General features: G+C 32.4%; 1 protein-coding gene and 1 long non-coding RNA gene across 2 annotated transcripts in view; one reads left to right on the forward strand and one right to left on the reverse strand.

Annotated features, from left to right (window-relative positions):
• Nucleotides 1-10: 10 nt before the first annotated feature.
• The window catches only part of LOC129253586 (sarcoplasmic/endoplasmic reticulum calcium ATPase 2-like), a 47,914-nt gene continuing 29,266 nt past the window's right edge, over nt 11-18,658 (reverse strand). Inside the window, exons 14-22 of the mRNA XM_064106133.1 lie at nt 18,380-18,531; nt 17,675-17,769; nt 16,964-17,089; nt 16,432-16,634; nt 15,755-15,840; nt 15,270-15,403; nt 14,644-14,761; nt 14,024-14,144; nt 11-5,086 (exon numbers count right to left, since the gene is read on the reverse strand). Coding sequence (XP_063962203.1) covers nt 5,061-5,086; nt 14,024-14,144; nt 14,644-14,761; nt 15,270-15,403; nt 15,755-15,840; nt 16,432-16,634; nt 16,964-17,089; nt 17,675-17,769; nt 18,380-18,531 — 1,061 coding nt within the window. The 3' untranslated portion in view covers nt 11-5,060. The remainder of the gene's footprint in view (nt 5,087-14,023; nt 14,145-14,643; nt 14,762-15,269; nt 15,404-15,754; nt 15,841-16,431; nt 16,635-16,963; nt 17,090-17,674; nt 17,770-18,379; nt 18,532-18,658) is intronic.
• LOC135156460 (uncharacterized) lies at nt 8,301-13,654 on the forward strand. The gene is made up of 2 exons (XR_010295579.1): nt 8,301-10,634; nt 11,405-13,654. It is a non-coding gene; the product is annotated as an uncharacterized LOC135156460 (long non-coding RNA).

Here is an 18,658-nt window from a genome sequence, read left to right on the forward strand (position 1 = left end):
AACTCTGATATTTGTTGTACACTTCAGATTTATTGATACTCTCAATAAATACTTTTCTTCTATAAATGTGGTCTACCCGACATATCTCTCAAAATCAGTAAAGGAAAACAGAAAGAAATGAAGCTAGAAATGTGAAAGAATTCTAATTAACTACATACATCCTAACATATGATATACTTGTACTTCTCTTTCAAAACAATTGAGAAAATATGCAAAGAAAATTGCATTTTTCACAAGGAAAGTGTGGTAAAACTGAGTAACATGCATCTCTAAAACTCACATCAAATATCTTTCTGTGAAAACACCCAATAATCTTCATGTATGTACTAGAAGTCAAATATAAAATGTGTTTATAAATAAAAAAGAAATATCATGAAGATTTTCTTTATAATCTAACTGTTCCAATGAATTCTGAATGAAGGCAATTCAACTGCAAAAATAATCTAGAGTATGATAAAGTGTATATGTTTCACTATATGCACAATATAATGAAGTTCAATAAATGTGCCCATCCCATATTTTAAAAAAGACCTATGAATATCATAAATTTAAACAACTGCTATTGTGCAAAAACAATATGGTCCCTGAAATAATGTCTAATCCAACTGGATCCATGCCTGGCTTATATCTCCCTGTACTCTCCACACAAAATAATGACTCCTTTTTGTGTAAAGCTTATGTTATTTAACAAAATGATAACTACTTTTCACCATTAGTGATTAAAGCCCTTTCAAAATAATTTATCTCGTTATTTGAGGTTTATTCTCAAAATCTTTGAATGGTATATTGTTTAGAATTTGCAGTGACTTTAAACGTTCCAAATAAATTTTGATGAACTCCTATTCAGTAAGGCCTCAGATGGAACTATGAAATAAATACCAATGACAAAAGTGAACTACAACCTAAAACTATAGAACACAAAACGCAGCAACTCTACAATATCACTTCAGGTGAAGTATTTTCAGAAGAAAAAAAGACACTCTTATATCGTAAGGCAGCATAACCACAAGGTACTCTATTGATCCTAGGCTAATCCTGATTGGACTAAGTCCTGGTCTAGCATCTGATCCAGGCCTTAGTCTACATCTTCATGTAGACTATAGTCAAAACCTATGCCTGGCCCTGGGTTGAGACTGATCAAGCTTATAGGCCAGATCTTGGTCCGAACTTGAGACCCTTCATGTCCTAGACCCTGGTCTAGAATACCAGGAAGGTGTTTCACAAAGATTTAAGTATGACTTATAGTCACACTTAAATGCCGACGCATATATGAAACGCACAATCTTATTATTTAATACGCAGTAGTGCGTGTCCTCTTGGCATGATCTGACCAATGCAGTAATGCCTTTAATGACGCACGCAACTAAGCATAAAATGTGACTCTATGTCACACTTCAATCTTTGTGAAACACCCCCCTGATGGTCTAATTTATTGTCTAGATCTCAATCCAGATCCTGGTCTAAATGTGACACCTCCACTTTGTAACAAACAAACCACCATGGAATCAACTCTGTATAATAACTTAGTGGATATACTATCCACCATTAGACTTCACACCTATATACACTGAGCAACATCTACATTCGTATCTGTTTGGCCACCAGTTATTTCAATGTACATTCTTCAACATGCTGCTATTCACTTCGATCAACTCTTCAATTTACTTTTTCATGTAATGTGTGTTTACAAATGCCCTTATTTTCATGTATCATAAAACACATTTAGTCTTCCAGTTTTATTATTTCTGTTAACTTTCATATTTGTTTCTGAAGAAAAAGTACGAAATATATTGATATTGTTTATTCATATGTCAAAAATAAATACCTCTTCCCTTACACCCATCAATTATGCTACCAATTGTTATAGGAAAAGTGAACCATGTACTATAACCTGTTTACACATTAGCTAAACTACCAATGTATACATATATATATATTTTTCATATCCAAGAATATCTACAGCACACACACACAAACTGTTCCGAGAGTAAACAAAATATGTCCCGTCTATCCTTGGTTAAATTTAATTCAAATCGGATCAGTGGTACTATTTAACATTCCTGACAGAACAAAAGCATTATATTTTAATTATTAAAGAAAAGCTCTGAAGAAACATTTCCTTAGATATTCCAAGGATATTATTAAAGTCATTAAATGGTCATCAATGAAAAATGTTACAAGCATTTATTCATTTCTTTTTTAGTGTGTAATATTGGATAATTTAAATAATTGTTAAAAATGTGAAAATATATAAGCTGATTGATAGCTCTTAGTTAAAGTCTGTACTATATCTAATCTGTGTTACTAAGCATTAAGTTTAGTGCCAGTTGCCCATGCACATTTTGGTTTAACAGTGTTTAAGCATCTTGTATTCATATTCCCTTCAAAAGTTTAAATAGTACCACTGAGAAAGCTGATTTGATTGAATTGTTAACTGTTTAGCCTTGTTACCAGCACCAAGATATCAAAGCATTTGTACTCATTCAAATACCCCCAAGTAGAATGTCTTTCTACTTTTTTTTCATCCAATGTCAAGGTCTTGAATATATTTCCTATGTAAACAGTAGAAGATATGAATGAAATACATATGATGAAATTACCCTGATATATGTGACATATTAAAGATTAAATCTGCATATCTAAATCATATCTAGGAATGTCCTAACATTTCAATTTGTTTTGATTTAGGCATTTTTATACCATGTATCATCCTCTTTTCAAAATTTTGAGTTTAGATAAATAAGCTCCCAAACTCTTCCTGAAACTTCTTTGTTTATGTGCAGTGAAAAAAAAAATAATCCACTGAAAACAAATGATCAGTAATAACAGGTTAATTAGAGGAGAATTAAAATCACAATCAATTCACATACCAATTCTCCTATAAATTGTTACCACTATTTCTATTGCTTTTTAAATGTCATTGTTTGAGTTTGGGAATTGAGCCTTCAAAATGACTATACATGCAGCTTGGTATCATATGATGACCTATTCATATAAAAATGAGTTGCATGACAGATCATTGCAATGTTTAAAAATCAATCAACTATCATAGTCCTTTATCAATTTCATTCAAGTACAAATGAAAAGGAGAGACATCCCTGAATGAATTTTGATAGAAACCCTCAAATCCATCTGGTTTCATCTAGCTTCCACTACACATAGGTTGATATGAAATGTGATGTTTTTATCTTTACAAGCTTAGTACAACCAAGAAACACCTGAATTGGATACATACCATAGCTACTAGTTATTTTAAATCATTACACTACATCTGTGTGCATTTCTTAGAAAACACAGATAAATATTTTACCTGAATTCAACTTTTAAAATGCCTGTATTTTACTAAGATCAAACTGTACAAAAAGTTGCAGTTCAACTGCGCGGCAACGTTTTGTCATGTTGCACTTAGTTTCTTTTTCTCTTCTATCTCTCTCTCACTCTCTTTCTCTCTCCCTCCCTTTCTCTCGCAAAATCACAAAATTTACATTCATCAAATAGAAAATCACACCATCAAATATATATAGGCAAAATCATGAACTATAATAAAACAACAGAATCCACATGGGGCTTTCCCGAAGAGGGGAAAAGAGATCAAAATATTTGCAATTTCACTATTTTTGCATCAATGAATTTGGGCAGTGTTTGATGAAGATCTGAAATAACTTTTTGAAAATGAAGTTATGCATGTATGCATGAGACCACTAAAAGTATTGTCCAAAAAAAGTGGAGAAAAGTGAATAGGAGAATTCTGTTGTTGAATCCAATGACTTTATCAAAAGCACCATGTAAGGATTAGTTCTATGTGATAATTAAGTCATTTTTTCTAGGATTAGATAATGCAATGTTTTTCATTGAAATAAAATTTCATAATTTGAACTTCAATAAGCATTTGATCCCTTCTGTGTAGGCACAATTTTATAATTCAATATTTTGAAGAAACAAACACTTTGCAATACATTCTACCTGTGCTTTTCTTTACTAGGAAATATATACATCTTTTTTTTTCTTTCTTTTTTTCATTCTCACAAAAACACTAGAAATGTCCTAATATATTGCATTCTTTGGGAGTTTAAAAACAACTTCTATGCAACAAACAAAATCTGAAGTATTAATAATAACTGCACTTCAGGCATATAATGAAAGTTCCTGTTCAGTGTATTGAAAATGCTAGAATGTCCGTCCCCCCCCCCCCAAAAAAAAAAAAAAAAATCAATATGACAATTCAAGATTTATGGTCTAATGCTGTGTAGATCAAAACAGATAAAAGTTCATTCTAAATTCCTATACTTTTCTTGCTGGGTTGAGTTGTATTTTTTCTTGTTTCAATCAATATGACACTCACGATAAAGCAGATGAAAAAAAAACCATCCACATTTTGCTTACACTGCTCTCAGGGAAGTTAACTTGAAGGAAATGCAAGTTACAAACCAAGATCAAAAGCAAAGTGAGGACAATATTTCAACATCAAAAAAATATAATAAGAGAGATAGAACAGTTAGCTTTAACTTTGAGCTTATTTTCTACATTTGATATGAATTTAATGCTTCTGGATAGAAACTGAATACATGAATATCTAATTTCTACATTTTATTTTCCTCAATATTCTAACAGTATATTTTAAGAGGAATCAATATTCATTACAAGTTGTCTATGTATTGCTAACTTTAAATACGAATAGTTCTGTACAATACTTTATAAATTCTTAACTATGAAAATTGCATAAGAAAAAAGATATTTCTGCACGCAATCTCCACCTAGTAAAATATCAACCTTTTTTTTCATTCCAAACAGGAGTAAAGACCCCTTATATTGGCTCACAAGAGAACCTTGGATTAAAATGAAATCAAATCTCCTTGTCTATGTAATCAATATTCATCTTCAAACTCCATTTACATGTATGTTAATTCAATACACTACTCATCTCCATTATTTATCTGAACCATTCAATATCCCATAGTAAGGTGTTGGTGATAGATGGGGTATCAAAGGTTATCCAATGCACGTCTGCTTCTTTGTTCCCCTGTTCCGATGGAAGAACTCTGTCTTGGGTCGTCAAGACTTCATTTTCTTCCCTTGTAATTAGAACCTGGTGTCACAAAGATGTCCAACGGATGGTCCAAACAGACAAGAAGACACAAACAAATGGAGACAAAGGGAGACAAAGAGACAAAAAAACACAAAATAGTGAAACAAAGATGACATGGATTAAAGGTCAGGGAAGTGCAAATAATTTTCATGAAAGGGGGATGAAGGAATACGTTTCATTTTAAGGAGCAGGAAGAGAATGGTTGAATATATAACAAATATATTGACCGGTACAGAACAAAAAACAAGGGGAGGGGGATAAAAGGAGAAAAAATGGGGGAAGAAAAAAGAATAGTAATGAAAAATGAAATGATATGAAAGAAACAAACACCAGAAAAGGGGAGAGAATGGCATATAAAACACATGTCAATGAATTTGGCATGTTTTGTTTCATGGTATATGCATTGATATCATAAAGAAACACTGCCCATTCCCACAGCGTGCAACTGATATGAGCATTGCATTCATATGAACCGTTCCGAGGCAATGTCAAAGATGACTTGAATGGATGGGCTTTAGTATTAAACAAATAAACCGATATTAAGAGAGCCTACATTCAACATTTGTAAATAATCCTTAAATTTCAAGTTTTTATTTCATCATTGATCAGCAGATTGACTATTCTTCTTAAGCAATACTGCCAAAATCACATATCACCATTGCAAAGTTCAAATAGGCATTATTAAATAGGCATCAAATGGTAGAATGAAAACTGCACCTGGCTATTAATCAAATCATTAATGAATTCTAAGAGTTCGCCAAAGAAACAAATTGATCAAGAAATAATAACTACTACTAGACCTATGCCAATTTCAAGATTTCTCTAAACTTTTTTTTTTCGTCCAGGGATGATATTTCATTTTTTTTAAAGATATTTTTGCCCTGAATTTATTATAAAAAAAGTACATAGAATGTGCCCTATGTATGAACAGATTAACATATATTTAATTACTTTGAGGGCTATATAATCGAGAATTGTGCATGCCATAATTCTTTGTTTATATTTCTTGTTTCAGTTCTTACAAAAATATTTCAAAATGTAAAGCAACAAATATAATTCTTTATTATTTTTTTACAACTCCCCAAAATGAATAATAAATGAGCACCCCATCTCTGTATTCATATATATATTTATACACAATCTATTCCATACATTTTACAGGATTAATTTACCTTCACAGACTATACTAAATTCTAAATGCATCCATTTGTGTATATTAAACTAATTCTAATACATGTAATAATACTTCAAATTGCCTCATAATCAGCAAAGAACAGAAAGCAAATAGATAAATAGAAAGTAGAGAATAAATCAAAACCAAAACAGAGTATATATATATATATATATATGAAGAGTAAACGAAATTGAGAAATGAAAAAAAGTATAAATGCATTGCATAAAAAGAGATGAGCAATGAATATACATTTTTGTACATTATGCAATATTTCAGATGTAGTTATGTAGTTAAAGCTTTATGAAGAGAGCTAAAAATGAGATTTTACCATGTTTGATGACACAAAAAATTAAGTTTTCTTTAACCAAAATACTCCCAGTTATTTTTATTCTTGCCACTCTCGAGGGGGGAGGGGGCATTAAGGCCCCCCTTATGACCTTAGCTGCGGATCGTGTGACTACGATGAAAATATGAACGATGGTACAGAATGATGTAATCTACATGGTTGCATAGGTAAATTTTACTTACATGTAGTTCTTTTATTTCATATGAATTAGTAATGCTAATTTACTCATGAAATCATACCTTTTGCTCTAATTTATTAAATAAACCACCTAGAATGCTATTCTTTAGTTTAAATATTCTTTGCAGAATCCCTAACAATTGTAAGTGAAAATATTTTGGTACCAAAAATTATTTCTCATGTATTTTATTGCTTTTGTAATAAATGTATTTTTTGTTCTTCATTCTTTTCTTAATTTTTTTTGCAATAAATTTTGTCAGCGAGATTATTTTGGGCATAATTAGCATCAAATTAAATGACAATTGTCAAAAAAGTAAAAATAATGACACATTTACTCATTTGTAAAACAAAATATGAAAAACACATTTTGAATTTACTTTGTACATAAAATTAAGTTTTTGAGCAATTTGGGGTCTGATATGCACTTAAATAATGTTGCATAATTTCATAACCGCTCACCAGGGTGTCGTGAATTTGGTATCAAAAGTTGCACGAGACTTGAAAGTAAAAAGTCAGAGAGCAGCGCAGTAAAAAATTCACGCAGCGGATTTATCGCGACTAATCTTGAGGGGGGCATTACCATCTCCCATCTGGGAGCATTAGGGTTAAATAAACAAAGGGGCACTGTATCAAACTGTCGACAGTCTGCCCTAAAATATCACTGACCCTTTAAGAAGATGTCAAGATTGATATTAATGGAAAGTAATGTTGAAATGTACGGACCAGGAAATTTAAAAAAAGAGTGTTTGTGCATACATCTTACATGCATAAACTCTCAAAAGAATGCATTTCAGCATGACTTTAAACAGAAATGCTATATACCTGTATCTAAATTCTGTAAAATTTACAACCCCTTTATTTGTTGGGAAGCTTGTTTTTTTTAATTCATATTAAAATATTTAAAACAATATGTGTGATATGTAGAGTGATAACTTGTGTTTAATGTAATAATGAATTAGAAACCTGTAAGACGTGCCCTCTCTGCCCTTTCATACAATGCCCAGCAATGTATCATTTCAGAATTGCCACAGAAATGGTGTGTAGCAACGTAATAAGACTACAAATTAAATATCAATTTGTTTTTCAGCCAATCAGAAGCAGGCATTTGCTACTTGCAATTGATTAACCGAGTTGTGTTTAAATGCAACCATTTCTCTAACAGACCCAAGATTATGACATCGTTGGTAACCCATCTATAAAATTAATTATCAATACAAAATTTCTATGACAAAGTCAAATGTAATTTTGTATCAGTCATTTAACTTTCCAATAAGATGCATAACCAAAGAAGTTCTCACTGTGATGTTTCATGACTTCTTACACATTGTCCCATCTCCATTGAGATTATTAAATGTGTCAAAGCGATTTTAAATAAAGTCCAATATTTATATGATTTTTGGTAAAATCACAAAGTATATGTTCAAGAATAATTTTATTTCAGCATGTGAATGTGATAATAAAAAATTGAGAAAAAAATCATACATTTATAAAAACTGACAAAGAACTGCAAAACTTCAAATATTATGTAAAGATGATATGTAATTCCATGCAACAAAGCACATCAAAGCTGACTGCAGTTTAAAAAAATACAAATGTGATGCAAATCATGCAGTGCAAATTGGGTGGTCAATGCACATATCATAAACATAACACAAATTTTTATCCTCCTTTTTACAGTTCTCTTAATTCACTCATTTTCTACTATTATGTCATGTAATTTGAACATGCAATATGGCTTTGATTTCAGAAAGGGATAACAATCACTTTTAATTTATTCTTTTTTAGTGAAATGTTGATGAGAATATGTATAGATGAAAAAAAAAAACTTAAAGATTCAAATAAAATGTGCTCTATATTATTGGGCCCTTAATTTAGAAATTTCATAAAGGTTATCTTAATCCAGGATTAATAAATCATTATATCTTATTACCAAATCATTTAATATAAATTTAGAAATGGTACAATATCTGCAATGATAGTTTATTACCATGCATCCATCGCCTTTAAAAGTCCAAGAGAATTTTAGAAGTCAGATGGAAATCATTTTAAATAAGTTCATTACAAAATGACACATCATCCCTTTCTGAAGTATATATTTTTTTTTTCTTTTCAGATCACTACATTAGAATACCTCATCCCCTGCTTACATTATATGCATCTCCAATGGCAATGATCATGAAAACAATAACAAATGAAAATCATAAAGATAATGATAATATAAATAAATCAACACATGTGAATGAAGAAACAAAAGGACGGCAACAAAAACAAGGATGATAACAGAAAATAAGGCAGTTTTTATTGACTGGCTAATTGTTTTTGGTGACAATATTCTTCTTCAGGATCTGTGCTTCTTCAGCTGGAAGTTCCACAAATAGAAAACAAAGATGGACAACGATTATTTTGTTTTGGTAAGATTTTATCTCCCATTTTATTCCTCAGAGCAAGATAAAAACTGTTCAGAGGCATTAGTTCTCTCTCATCTATGTAACAAGAGAGAGGGAAAAAATCACTGCCTTTCATGTTCTTACAGATTCCACTATCTTGATCTTGGTTAAAACATGACAAAGTAAATACAAAATGAGACAAAATAGTATTGAACTATTGACAATGTCTTAAAATCTGAAGGAGTCAAATTTGGTGAAGTGTACACACAAAAATTAATATCTCACCACTGGATAAGTTTTAACCAATAAAGAGAATTTCATCTCAGTATGAATGAATCAACTACAACTAAAATAATGAACAAATAAATAATAAATCAAATAAACCATGACATTACACAATGTGAAAGATGTATAAAATTCTAATTGGAGATTTCTTGAAAATTCTTGAAATAAAAATTTGTTGAAATTTAAAGATAAATGATGTTTGGTAATGAAAGTTTGATGACATAAGACCAAACAGATATATTAGATAACCATTGGACCACATTATATGGATAATGATGAAGAGATGCAATAAGTTTAAATGTGAGAATATGATAATTGCTACTCCCTTTTAATAAGAAGGTGGAAATTTGAAATGCTCTGTACTTTTATTAATGTATTATGAAAACAGAATATATGAAAATGCTTAAATGACTAAATGTGGAACAAATGCCCTGGAAATGTGTACATTTATCACTTAATGAGGCCCCCAAAACCCTTCCTTCCACTAAAATATACATATGAAACTACATAGAGAATTGCTCTGAACTTGTCAGCAACTATAAACATCTTCTTTCTCATTATCTAGTGATCAATGAAAACTTAACAATCCAGTTGGAAGAATAGTTCCAAGTTGTTTGTTTATCATTTACAATTCTTTTACTTTCATTTATTTTCTAATTGCGATTTATATAATTTATTTCACTTTTTTCTTGCTTTTTTTTTTTTTTACTTTGAAACACAGAAAAAAAATTTGTTGCCTTCAGTAATCACTTACATACAATAATCAATTATAATATAATTTTACTGATTTCTACAAATACAAAACCTATATAGACAACTTATTATCAAAACATATCTGGGCATTTGCACATAAAAACAATACAATCTTACAACAAACATTTCCTTCATCAAGCATTTTAATTGGATAATAGATGCTAACAAATATTGTTTAAAGAAAAGATTGATCTATACAAGTTAATTATTCATTAATCTTTTTCTCTTTTTTTTCTCAAATATGATCTGGATGTTTTATAATAACCCCTTTCCTACTTTCTTTTCTGGGTAGGCATGGGAGTATTGTTCCCACATTGCTATAGTTACATTGAACAAGACTGATATTTTTTTTTAATTCAATAATAAATATAATAGCATACACAGCAAAGTCATTTAGTTAAAAAAATGAAATAAATTGAAAGTCAAGTCTTTTAACCCTAAATCTCCCGGGGTATTTTGATTCTTGTCATTCCCGGGGGGGGGCCATTATGGCCCCCCCCTAAGATCTCGGCCGCTGATCGCGCGAGCGACGCAAAAATTTGCACGCTGGTAGTGGGCGATGTAATCTACAAGGCTGTATGGTAAAATTTTCCAAAATAATGAAAATTTATTTTATATGAATTAATTATGCTAATTTATGCATAAATCATACTTTTTGCTCTAATTCACTAAATAAAGCTCCTAGAATGCTAATTTTTTGTAAAAATATTCTTTGTAGCATTCTTTACAATCGCAATTCAAAAAAACTTCGGTTTAGAAATAAATTTCTTATGTATTTTATTGTTTTATGAATTTCTTATGTATTTCTTTGTTTTTTTACTTTTTGTTTTTGATTGTTTTTTCAATGGAAATCGTTCCAGACTTAATTCTGATCATAAACAAGGCAAAATTAATTCAGTTTAATCAGTAAAAGTAGAAATAATGATACATTTATGAATTTTGGCTAAATACACAATTTGCATTGGATTTGTACATGAAATCACGTTTATGAGCAATTTTGGGTCTGACATGCACTTACATAATGTTGTGTAATGTCGTAACCGTGTACCCGGGCGTCACAAATTTGGTCTCAAAATTTGCGCGAGACTTGAAAGTAAAAAGTCAGTGAGCGGCGAGGTCAAAAAATTTCGCGCAGCAGATATATCGCGAAAATTGTCGAGGGGGGGGCCATTATGGCCCCCCCCCGGGAGAATTAGGGTTAAGTTATGCTTTGTAATAATAAATATTCAAAAACCTTTGGGGTTTATTTCCTGTTTGGTTAAGTGAATAGTTAGTGGGGAGTCACACAGGGATATGAAATCACTAGAGAATATATTCATAATGGAATAAGATGCACAAAGGAAGAAATACATTTAGCAAATTCCCTATTCACCATGTTTAAAGTTCACAACATGTCTTCCTAATGCATAGTTGGAAATAAATCAAATTATCATAGATATTTCAAAATATTGCAAACAGGATGTTTATCATTGAATCAGTGCTTTGAATTCCACATGCAATTGCTTTTAATAAAATTAGAGAATTTGACAGAAAAGTATGGAACTCAATTTCCAAAAGCTGATTGTATTAAAAAGATTCATAGTAACTGAGATAGTGTTTAAAACATGTGAATCTTGACCTACACAGATGCTTTTTTTCTTTCTAAGCCTGAGAAAAATTGAAATGAACCTAATTCTGCAATTTTTCAGGTCCACAACAGACGCATAATATACATATATATGTTACCACGAATCCAGCCTTTTTGCCCAACAGTCAAATTTCACACTACTCTATCTACATTCTCTTCAAAAAAGCTAATAGCTATATGGATTTTTCTAAAAGATGACATCAATTTCATGTTCACATATATTCAAAAATTCATCTATGTACAAGGCAATATATTAGATTTTTTCTTATCTCTTTTTCATTTCATTGCGATAAAATGCCTTCATTCTTAGCGCTATAAAGATAGACAAATTTAAAGCTGCAAGTATTTTCAGCTTATCCAGAATTTTTTTTACGAGAAAGATACATTGACTTTAAACTTCATATCAAAAAGATTATACATATGCTTTTTAATTCTTGTATTTGACAAAAATTCAGCTAGCTCTGTCAGTAAGCTCATGTCATATACACCGTATTAATGGCATTTGCAATAGGGTTAGGGTTGTTTCCTCTCAAAAACCCGAAGGTTGTAACTTAACACAAACGCAAAGCCCTTCTGATCCTCAGCATTAACAATGATCTATCTAAAGTGAAATCAGAGTGTCATTCATACCATAATGACAGGTTGTGAAGTCTCCAATAATACAATCATTTTAATCCAGATAACTATTCATGACTTAAATACCAGTCTTTCTGAAAGGAAAAAAATAGCAACCTCATTTTGTCCAAGACATCTGACTTTGTTTTGCATGCAATGATTTTTTAATGACATTACTGTGACTTTGTAGACCATTTGATATTCAACAGTTTGAAGGTACTTTTGTACACATCCAGATACATAAAGACTGCTCAAATATTTCAAAAAATTGAGTGGATAAAAATTCATCTGACCACAGAAAACAATAAAAACTAACATGAATGGGATTTGATCTGAATTGTTTTCCATACATGTAGATCTAAAGGACTCCAGTACATTTTCTGATTAATGAAAACTTAGCAGCAAAATGTTCATAGAATGTTATCTGGAATAAGATGGATTAGATTATCATTGACCATCACCATATGATAGAATAATATAAACAAAGATTTTCAAAACTCTGACAAAAGAGGCTAAAGAACCAAAAGCTACTTTGAATTCTGAGAATTTTCTTTTCTCTCAAGATTTCATTATTATTATTTTTTTTTTGCAACCCGGTGAGCAAACCTGAGAAATATCAGTGAAATTTCAATTGGTGTCTTTTCATAGCTTTTACATGAGAAGGTAAAACTCTAAGTGGGGTCAGAAACTAGGGTGTGTAATAGAAAAATGTGAAGGTACATAAACTTATTGTAGTGAAAAAAAAATCAAGATTAAGAATGATAGACCTGTCAAGGATATTTTCCTCCAGTAAGTTTTGATTAAAAAAAAAAGCACCATTAGTCGGGCTTAATTTGAGGGGGGAAGGCAGTTTCATTAGTTTGAAGAAAGACTTAAATGGGAGGGGAAAAAGGAAGGGATTCCCACTTTGAATAATACACAACACTCCCCAGTAGAAGCTCATGAAAAAACACCTAATGAAATTAAAAAGCATGCTGTTATTGTATGATGCAAGCCAATATCACCCAGGTTTCAGCTCTAATGGTAAAGACCAGGAATTTAGTTTGTCACATTTATTTGTCAGAATAGACAGAAAATCATATTCTAATCTGCTTTAGAAAAATGTTACCAAAATGTTAGAATATAAAACAAAACAAACGGCAGATATTTGCTCTTTCATTTTCGTAATCTGTTCATATAAAACATGCAATTCTGTAACCTCCATGTAAACAAATACAAAGAATTAGACTGAGTAACATATTAAAGAAATGCAAGAACAAACTCAACCACTATTAAAGAGATAGAGGACGAGAGAGGGGGAAGTAGTTGTGTGAGTGTTGTGCGCCACAAAATAATAACCATATCTGATGGTGATTACTCAAAGTGATCAAATAATATAGAAATGCTTACACATAAAAACCAACAAGAAAATGCAGACATTAAAAAAAAGGATGAGTTCTAGTCTACTGTGATTTTTTTTTTTTTTGGTTTCCTCTTGATTTTTTTTAATGTTAGATGTAACAGATCACAACTAGATAGACCACTACAGAGCCGATAAGCATGTAGAGACTAGTAGAGGTGGATTGTGTCTTACTCTCTTGACCAGTACTCCTGGCCATGAATTTGAGCATCTCATCCAGTAAGATGACCGGTAGAGAGATCTTTAACACTGCCATCCATTCCGCCAGGTTCAGAGGGGTGATCTGGAACACAGTCTGTATGGAAATTAAAAGTAAGTTTGCCATTTTCGTAGTTTTTTTCTCCACTTATTCACTCTTCTAGTCATCTGTTCATCCAATCAATCCATTGTTCATTCCTTCCTTCATTCTATCCATCAATATATTATTCCATTCATTATCCTATCCATCCTTCAATCTATTCTCCCTTCCTTCATTCAGTCCATCAATCCTTCCCTCCATTACTCCATTCATCAACCAGATTTCATATCCATTATTCTATCCATCCTTCAATCTATTCTCCCTTCCTTCATTCAGTCCATCAATCCTTCCCTCCATTACTCCATTCATCAACCAGATTTCATATCCATTATTCTATCCATCTATCAATCCATTCATTCATCCTTCCCTATCTCCGACCCTTTGCTTAGTCCACCATCCATCCATCAATCAACCAATCCTTCTATCATTTTACTAATCATCCAACCCCTCACTCAATCCATCCATCCCTCCATGCAACATATACTGAAATACTTACTGATAAGATGTCAACATATAGGATAACAAAGTGAAGAGACATAGATAGAGCTATAGCCCCTAGAAGCCACATGTTAGACCATGGAGGCATCACTGTTAGGGACTGGTTTTCACTCAAGCTGCAGAAATAAAAATAGGAAAAATCAAAATAAGATGAGGTCTTTGGTAACAAATATCATAGTAATCTCTATGTAGGACAGTAGTATTTAATAGCATATATAGTCAATTTGAGGCCCTTGCTCAGGAAAATCAAAATAACTATTTAAAGTTATGCAAACCTCCTGAATCCATGTTGAATAGTACAAGAACACATGAAAATATATAAATTCTAAAGAGAGCCTTTTCAACAAAGACGAGCTACAAGATATGTTATGAATGAGTGATATGTTACCATTTGCAGGAATGCTACATAAAATTAATTTTAAGATGAGCCAGAAAATCATCTGGAATGACCCATTCTGTGCACAAAAATGTGTAATCTTTAGCCTGAGAACAAGTTGATAAAACCTGCATTCAGGATTTAGCCTGCAATTTGGCATCCCCGCATCTGATTTTCTTAAAGTAAATTTGTCATAGAATCTAAGAAATTTATGATTGGGGCCCACCTTGTCTTGACCTTTGACCTACCTGTTGAGGGCATTCAACATCTCAATGGTGACCAGTACAGACAGAGCCATGGTCATGTGATGAGGATCCTCAAAGACATCACAATCAAGCCTCTTGAAGTTCTTAGGCTCCAATGGACACTGCATATGGTGAGTCTGTATAGGGGAAAACAACATGTATTACCAGTTCTACTTCACATTGGCTTTTAGCTTTGAGCATTTCATGTCCAAGCATTTGTAAATCAGTGAATTACACAATTTACAATGGAAATGGTACTATTAATTACAGGGTATAATTTCAGATATTGTTAACTTAAATTTTGACTGATCATATAAATTATAAAGAAGTTTTCAATAGATGGAGTGACAGGAATCTTATTCCCTTTGAACCATATTCAAAGCCACCAACATAAATTGTCAGGCATGTGCTTTGCCCAATGTTTCTTGGGTATGGATAGACCTAATGATAACCCCAAAATCAATACCAACTATAAATGAGAATCTTACCAGCTGCCAGAATGAGAGATGGGGTCCATTTTCATAGAACATAAACCACCAGGCTGATGCTCCAACAGTCGCTGCTCCAACATATGCTACATGGTCATAGGTCAAAGCATACAGATTGTTAACGTGAACACATAACAGTTTGAATTTTCTATTCTTGGGTTAAGAATACAGAAGTTATATTTCCATACTGCTTTTTTTTTTCACCACAAATCTGTACAGTAGAAGTTTCAACTGAGCATTACATGAGTAGAGATATCTCAATAAGACTTATCACTTTGCAGAAAAACAAACTAGTTTGGCAATCATTTTACTTAGTTATAATAGATTATGCTAGACACCAGATTCTTATTATGCACAATACCTGTCACAGTACAATTTAGAAAACTTAGGAAACTTCAAAGGAAGTCTGTCATTGTGAAATCTGTGGAAAAGACGAGACATAAAGCAGGCTGTCATTCAGATCTTCAAAATACATGAATCAGTCCGGTGAACTTGTTATCAGCTAATAATTTTGTACTGAGCCACAATGACATGTATTGTGAATTGTAATACTGCTACAGGTAGCATGATGGTAAAGTGAAGGAGCTACATACTTCCAAATCTCTACCATGAAGGACACAAATAGAAAAAAAATAGCAGAATATGAGAGGAAATATGATAGAAAGATGGTTACATACTTCCAATGGCCATGTAGCGGAAGAAGAGCCAACCGCTGATGAGTGGTTCCCTAGAGTTACGGGGAGGCTTCTCCATGATATCAATGTCAGGTGGGTTGAAGCCTAAGGCAGTGGCAGGTAGACCATCAGTCACAAGATTCACCCATAGAAGCTGGACAGGGATGAGGGCTTCAGGCATTCCCAAGGCAGCAGTTAAGAAGATACTGTCGTTCAGAAAGAGAAAAGGCATTGATACAAATATTATTATATATTTATATTTCTCTAGCATTTCCAATACTCTTTATCATCTTGTAATTAATAAAGCTTTTATCCTAATGATTTTAATTGTTAGGAAATGGCACACACGCCACAACACCCACACAGCTATGAGAGGTGTAGTTCTTTATCCAGGCTTTGAAGGGGATTAGAAAAAGGCAAAGTCAGTTTTAAATTATTCCATCCCCTCCCCAGGCATTAAAAGAATCCAATAGTCTATTTTATACAGGATTAAATGAATCATCTGTACAAAAGATATCACCCATTTTAGTCTGACCTGACAACTTCTCCAATGTTGGATGAGATGAGGTAGCGGATGAACTGCTTCATGTTGTTGTAGATTGCACGTCCCTCTTCTACGGCAGTCACAATGGTAGAGAAGTTATCATCAGCCAACACCATCTGTGCTATGCGGTCAAGGAATATAAGTATATCCTCACTGATGTCATAGCAAGAGAGAGAGAGAGAGAGTGAGAGACCAAAGACATTGTGATACACAGTGAGTAACCTGTCATTTTGTAGCCGTTTTACAGCCATTTTGTATCCCTTTTCATAGCTGTTTTGTAGACATTTTGTAGCCCTTTAGGAAAACCGCTAAGTTTGTTCATTTAGATTTCTCCTTGGGGATTAGAACATAAAACTGCTAAAGACAGAGAAATTTGTCAATTTCTCACTGTGATCATTGTTCACTATGATTGATTATGATATAGAAAGAATATAGTAAGGTTTGTTAGTGAGGAAGGAATGATACAATGACATTGATACACCAATTAGTTAATACTTTGCCCAACATGGCAACAATTGTACTGTTTGGCAGATGCTGTTTGAAATTTTCTATTAATGCAATGTAGTGTACACAAAGTTCACAATGAAGCACTAGGCATTTTAGAGAGTATTAACCAAATATATAAGAGCGGTTTTTATGTTTGGCAAGGTATTCAAATAATCAAGGACAGATTTATTTTTTTTAATTTGACATGAAAGGATATCTGATGCACTCTTAGCAACAGCTGTTCCTGATCCCATGGCAATACCAATCTCAGCCTTCTTCAGGGCAGGGGCATCATTTACACCATCACCAGTCTGTGGGATAGAATACAATGAACAAGAATATTAGATCCAGGATACAATAAATTATGTATAAATACAATTCACTTATCTCAGATATTAAAAAAAATAAGTGTTCTAATTCAGACTAATCCTTTTTTAAAGAAAATGAAATAAATGTTAAGATATATCTTTTGGGGATATTCCTTCCATCTTGAAGATTCACAGCTTACATGTGCATGGACAAGGTATTTCTTTTAATAAATTTCCAATACTTTCAAATCTCCTCATCTTTTGGAAGTCCCAATGTACTCTACACATGTTTCCTAGTTTAAATATACCAAGCACAGTCAACCAGTGATGCTAAATCTTATCATTACTGCACAAATTGTGATAATAATTACTTCGAAAGCTACATTACCTAGACAATTAATTTGGAATAGTCACTGATTTTTTTTCTTTAGCTGAAAAGGTTATTATTAGCAATAGCAGACCATAAAAATACCTCATGACGATAAAAATACCTCAGGATGATATTGTTGTGCAAGAACGTCCTCAACACCACACTTAAACGCCCTTCGCAGCAAACATAAGGGCAATGCTAAGAGCGTTCTTTCACTGACACGATGATATTGATTGAACTTACCATAGCTGAGATCTCTCCTTCGCTCTGTAGGTATTCAACAATCTTACTCTTGTGGGAGGGTTCCACACGTGAGAATAGTCTGGCACGGATACAGGCAGCCTTCTGTTCAGCTGGGCTCAAGTCATCAAGCTCACGACCAGAATACGACAGACCTAATAGACATAACAGATATCTATTACATACTCTGAATACATTTTGAATAAGGAAAATTAAGACAACTATTTGAAGAAAAAAACACAAGTTAACACTTAGGAAGACAACCTTTTTTTCTTTTCATTT

Source organism: Lytechinus pictus, chromosome 2 (genome assembly GCF_037042905.1).
Source record: "Lytechinus pictus isolate F3 Inbred chromosome 2, Lp3.0, whole genome shotgun sequence".
Classification (NCBI taxonomy): domain Eukaryota; kingdom Metazoa; phylum Echinodermata; class Echinoidea; order Temnopleuroida; family Toxopneustidae; genus Lytechinus; species Lytechinus pictus.